The 5,227-nt window shown below is 46.3% G+C and overlaps 1 protein-coding gene across 11 annotated transcripts in view; it reads right to left on the reverse strand.

The window, feature by feature from the left end:
* Positions 1-1,194: 1,194 nt before the first annotated feature.
* Positions 1,195-5,227, reverse strand: part of SRPK2 (SRSF protein kinase 2) — a 229,370-nt gene continuing 225,337 nt past the window's right edge. For all 11 annotated transcript variants that reach the window (XM_040644358.1, XM_040644357.1, XM_040644356.1 and 8 more), the window contains one exon: positions 1,195-2,847. In XM_040644358.1, coding sequence (XP_040500292.1) covers positions 2,663-2,847 — 185 coding nt within the window. In that variant the 3' untranslated portion in view covers positions 1,195-2,662. The remainder of the gene's footprint in view (positions 2,848-5,227) is intronic.

Raw genomic sequence — 5,227 nt, forward strand, 5'->3', positions numbered from 1 at the left:
ACTCCTCGATGAAGGGCACATACACTCTCAGACACTGTCTCTACCATCAAAGTTACAAAAACATTAACAGAAGAAAAGGGTGGAATTTAAGGAATAATCTCAACTGTGAATAGAAACCGAAGTTCTCTACCCAGGGAGAAACAGTAGTTTACCGTGTTTAACTAGTTAGGTATGATCCAGGTACAACAGCAAGTCAGTAAATCGGTTTTCACCTGAAAAGTTTATGCTTTCCTGATGCCTCTAAATTTGCTTTTTTTTGGGCCTTTGAGCAGTTCTAATTTCCAGACAGCCAGCTTCTCATCTGCTACAATCACGATCCACTGCTTGTCCTTCTCCATGAGGACTTGACCGGACTAACGAGAGCAAAAGCCAGGACGTTCACTGCAGCCAGCTGCGGGGAGCTGCGTAACTAGCGCTGCTCACTCAGCTTCGTGTTCTCTCATCGAGCCACTGAGAGTCCACTAAAACCATGCTAGACCTAATACAAATGTGTATTCCTTCTAGAACAACTTCTTCACATTGTAAACCAGTTAGAAAGGGACAGATCTTTACAAATCCCTAACAATCAAGTCTATTTTCTAACGTGAGCTGAAACTGCCTTAGATAAATTTCATTCAAGTGTGCTTTAAACCCGACACAAATTCTTCCGAGTCAGGGAAGACAGGAAGGCACTCTGCGGTTCTTGTGAGAACGGCTCTCACGGAAACTGCAGCAGCCATCTGTCGTAGAAGCTACGTGATAACCCACAGCCTCATCAGAAAACCTCCGCACGCGCACGCACGATGCCTAAGGAAGTGGGTGGGTTCCACCTCCCGGTACGGAAACCATGCTAAATCCTGAAAAGGTGTGTCTTGCTCCCTCAAGGTGAATACTGTTAAAGAAAAAAAGAAAATCTGCAATGCTTAAACATAATGTCATCGGAATGTTTTTGATGGAACGTGAATGAAAAAGAATCACTCAAGTTCTAGGTAGTGCATCTGTCCTACAGCAATTCTTCTAGATCCATATTCTACTCTTACAAAACAACGAATGAATGATTTCCTTATAGTAAGACTTAACCCATGTTCTACAGCTACCCGTCCTGCAACGGGAATGTTGATACTTCCTTGAGTTTGGGTTACGCTACACTAAAAGGAGAGCAGATGCTGGTTGATTCTATAGCTTCAAATACAGGCCAATGACCAAGCCAATGTCTGGAAAAAAAAAACCAAAACACTTTAATTTTTAAGACAACTGCAAGCACCTCAAACAATGGATTATTATTACAACACTTGTTATCTTTTCACAATCTAGTTATTGCAAAGGCATATGGATAAATGTTAATGGACAAAGTCAAGAAAAACGAGGCACCTTAATGAATGTAAAATTTTAAAAAAACCTGACATTCAATCCACTGACTTCTAAAAGAGGCTAAATACACCTCCGTATATTACATTCTAAATTTGTATTGCCTACTATGGTTTGTGTCCTGGATTCTACAGCGTTAAGGAAATGCATAAACAAAATCGTGTGCAACCTGCAAAGGGAAAATCGTTTTCTCAACTTCAATGCATGGGAAGACCATGAAAAAGCTAGTGACGTAGCCGCACATCTAACTGCCTAGGGAGTGACCGTGATCCCTGTTACCTCGCAGATGCTAGGCTGGTGCCCGCAGCACTGCTAACTGTACATACATACCTCGGTTTTGGACAAACACAAGCAAACTTTTCAAAACAAAAAAAAATTATATATATGTTTTTTCTCATTCCACACACTGCACATGGTTTTGTTGTCTGATTTAATCTACGTAGAGTTTAACTTACAGTGTTTGGAGGAGGCAACACCACATGGTACCAGGCTATCACATTTTTAAAGGGAAATTGCTCTTTTTCCTTTAAATTACTTTTAAAAATATGCAAAAATATGAATGGGAGCGCTAAAACTATAATACGTATTTTAGAATGAAAGCATGTTTTTTCTTGCTTTAAAGTGCCATATAGGGAATGACATTAACTCAGAGCCACTCGTTTAAAATCCAAATGTAAAAGGACTGTTATGGAATGAAAAGTCTGCACGGCTCCTGGGAGCAGTTCAAGTCCGCTACATGCAATTCAGGCTACAAAGCACTCAAGACTTGGTAGCTTTTCTGAAATTTGAGTCCCCACCCCATATTTAATGGAGATTAACATTTACAGGTGCATTTACATACACTATAATACAGGAATGATGTCCCTTTGCCAGAAGATAAAATTGTACATTTCCTTGCTATTTCTTGGTTCCAACTTGATAATTTCTTAAGATTGTAAATTATATAGTACTCAGCTAAAATATTTCTTCATAAATAGTTACAAAACCTGCCAAAACACAAGGGGGAAAGTATTTTTCGTTCAAAAAAATTGACATCTGAATGTCACACAACACAAGAAACAATGCTTAGAGACATGTTATTGTTTCCAGAAGAAAGTGGGTCAGTAAACTACTAAGCTGAAGACAAAAGACTACCCTTCCCCAGGATCACAGTGCACAGAAAGCAAAATGTCAAACAACAGTACCTCAAAGCAAAATAAAGGTCTGAGGATGAAGCCAGCTCACTTGTAATCCTGTTAAAGAATGAGAGTCACCGTTTAGGTCCAATGTACTGGAAAACATTTGCTAGCTCAGAATGCTCTATTTGTAGAATCTGCTAAGAATTCAACCAAGGATGCCGAAGGCATTCGCCAGCTGAGGCTCGTTTTTCGGGAACCATTTCTAACATGGGGATCAGGAAATGTGTAAACTGTGCAGCATCTTCATGGGGCCAACCGTACTTTTCCACAAGGACGTCAAAGAGGCTCCAGGGCTTCAGCTTGGTGATATGCCGCAGTTCTCCTACAGGGAAGAAACAGGCAGGGTCAAGAAAGCTCTAGATGTGCACTTCCCATGGGTGGTCCAGCCAGGCGTTCCAGGAAGCAGACACCTACCTGCCCGACACTAAGCAACACAGAACAAGCCAGCTTCCCCCCCAGGCGATCATCAATCAAGGTTTACACGGCTGTGTGGGATTTCAAGTAAGCTTAGCAAACGCAAATAAAGGGCTCATCAAAAAGGGAAGAGTTCATTCGAATCAGTTCCAGGTTTCTTTAAATGAGTAGAGGTGCTGAGTCCACCCAGAATGCTTTTATTTTTAAGCATATATATATATATATATATATATATATATATATATAGAGTAATCTCTACACCCAATGTGGGGCTCAAAATCACGACCCTGAGATCAAGAGTCGCGTGCTCCTCTGACAGCCAGCTGGGTGCTCCCACCCAGAATGTTTTCATTTGCGAAGAATGACAAAGGCACTCTCTCTCCAATGCAGGATCTTTTGCAATCTATAAATATGCTTAGAAAAACTTTAAGATACACTATATAAACCTCTTGGACCATTATTTCTGCATGTTACCATCCAAAGAAAAGGGAGTCTTTCTGTCTAGAGCAGTGCTGTTGGAACTTTCTCTGATGGCACAGACGTACTTTCTCTCACTATCCGACACGGCAGCTGCTATGCTGAGATGTGGTTACGGGTGCGACCCAGGAACTGAAATTTTCCTTTGTTTAAATATAACCGGCCACTATCAGCTAGTACCAGGCAACGGTACCGGGCAACCCAGCTCTAGAGGCCGACCTGAATCAAATACCATTCATTTCTACACATTTGCTATAAAATCTAAATCTTGAAGTTAAACATCGAATCTTGAAGTTAAACTTTGAAAATGTGCTGCCTGTAACATGAAAAGCGTAGGTGACGAGTAGCCCCGACGGACAAGCAACAGTGACTGACAGTCCAGCAGACGGTCAGAGAACTTCAACAGCCCCTTCCAGAATAGGAAGAAAAGTTGTTTCAAGTCAAACTACCAAAAGGTGAGGCTACCTTTCATTAGGAGGAACTCCCTTTCTCTTCCAGCTAGACATTTTCACAGCACACCCACCCCTGGACCTGGAGAGGCCTCACTGGTGCCCGCCGATCTTCCCGAGCCGCTCGCACAGAGGCGCTCCTGGCGCCCATTCCCCGCGCGCTCTCGGGCCCAGAGCGCCCGTCGCGACGCCGTGCGGCCGAGGGGGGCGCGCGCCGACCTGCACGCCTCCCGCGGGGCCGGCCTCGTCCCCCCAGCCCAGCCCCCGACCGCACTGCAGCGCGAGCAACCCGCGGCGTGTCCCGCGGTCCGTGCTGGGCTATGCGCAGGGAGCTGCGCGGTTCCCTGCCTCCGAAGGTCTTCTCGGGACACCTGGTCTGTCTCACCCATGGATGCATCTCCATTCAGACCGCCCCCCTCTTTCTTTCATCACACAAACAATAAAGAATCGTGACAGAAAATCACAAAAACACAAGAAGAAATTGCCTGTAATTCCACAAGGAATTTGTCTTTCGGCCCACACGCTCGTCCGGTTACACTCGCACGAGCGGGCGCGTCGCCAGCGCTGTAGTCATGCCGCGCGGATCCGGAATCGGCGTGAGACCGCTTCCTGTCAGAGCGCAGGCGCGTGAATAACCCGACGGCCCAGGCCAGAGCTCAGCGCGGCGGCCAGAGCGGCGGGTCGGGTCTCCTGGACCAGGGAGGGGGCCGTGCCGTCTTACAGCAGGAAGGGCTCCCTCCCGTGGAAGGCGGGCTGTGTCGGGAGCACCAAGTCCAGCCTTCCCTCAGAGTGCGCCCCCGTGCGTCTGGAACGCCAGCGCTAGGACTCCGGCCTAAGAAATCCATCCCCAGTGCCCACCACCCCACACCCCGAATCACACAGGGTGTGCAAAGTACAGGGACCTGCAAAATGACAGGCGCTCAGTAACAGGAGAACGGGGGTTAAAAACAACAAACCGCGGGACGGCCGCTCAAGGATTACTAGTGAATATTTACTTAATGACATGGAGGGACACGACACGGCCCCATGTTTGGTACTAAAAGAACAGAAGACTAGAAGAATATGATCACAAGAGTAACTGTTAAAGGGCCCCTAAAGATGCAGAGCAGGCGCCCCAAACACCTTTGTGATTTTAGGGCGACTGCGGCTCTCAGCAGAGCAAGGGTGACGGAAAACTAAGGAAGGTCACACACAACATGCTAAAAGCAAGTTCTCTGGAAAGGGGAGGGAACGTCAGTGACCTGCACCTACTCTGACCTGGAGCACACACGCCCCGGCGAGCAGATGCACCTGCTGAGCAGCACTGTGGCCCCGCCCACGAGCGGAGTCTCTGCCTGAGGGCGCCAGCTTTAAACTCGAATC

This window comes from Ursus maritimus, unplaced genomic scaffold (assembly GCF_017311325.1).
Source record: "Ursus maritimus isolate PB19 unplaced genomic scaffold, ASM1731132v1 scaffold_3, whole genome shotgun sequence".
In the NCBI taxonomy this organism is placed as follows: domain Eukaryota; kingdom Metazoa; phylum Chordata; class Mammalia; order Carnivora; family Ursidae; genus Ursus; species Ursus maritimus.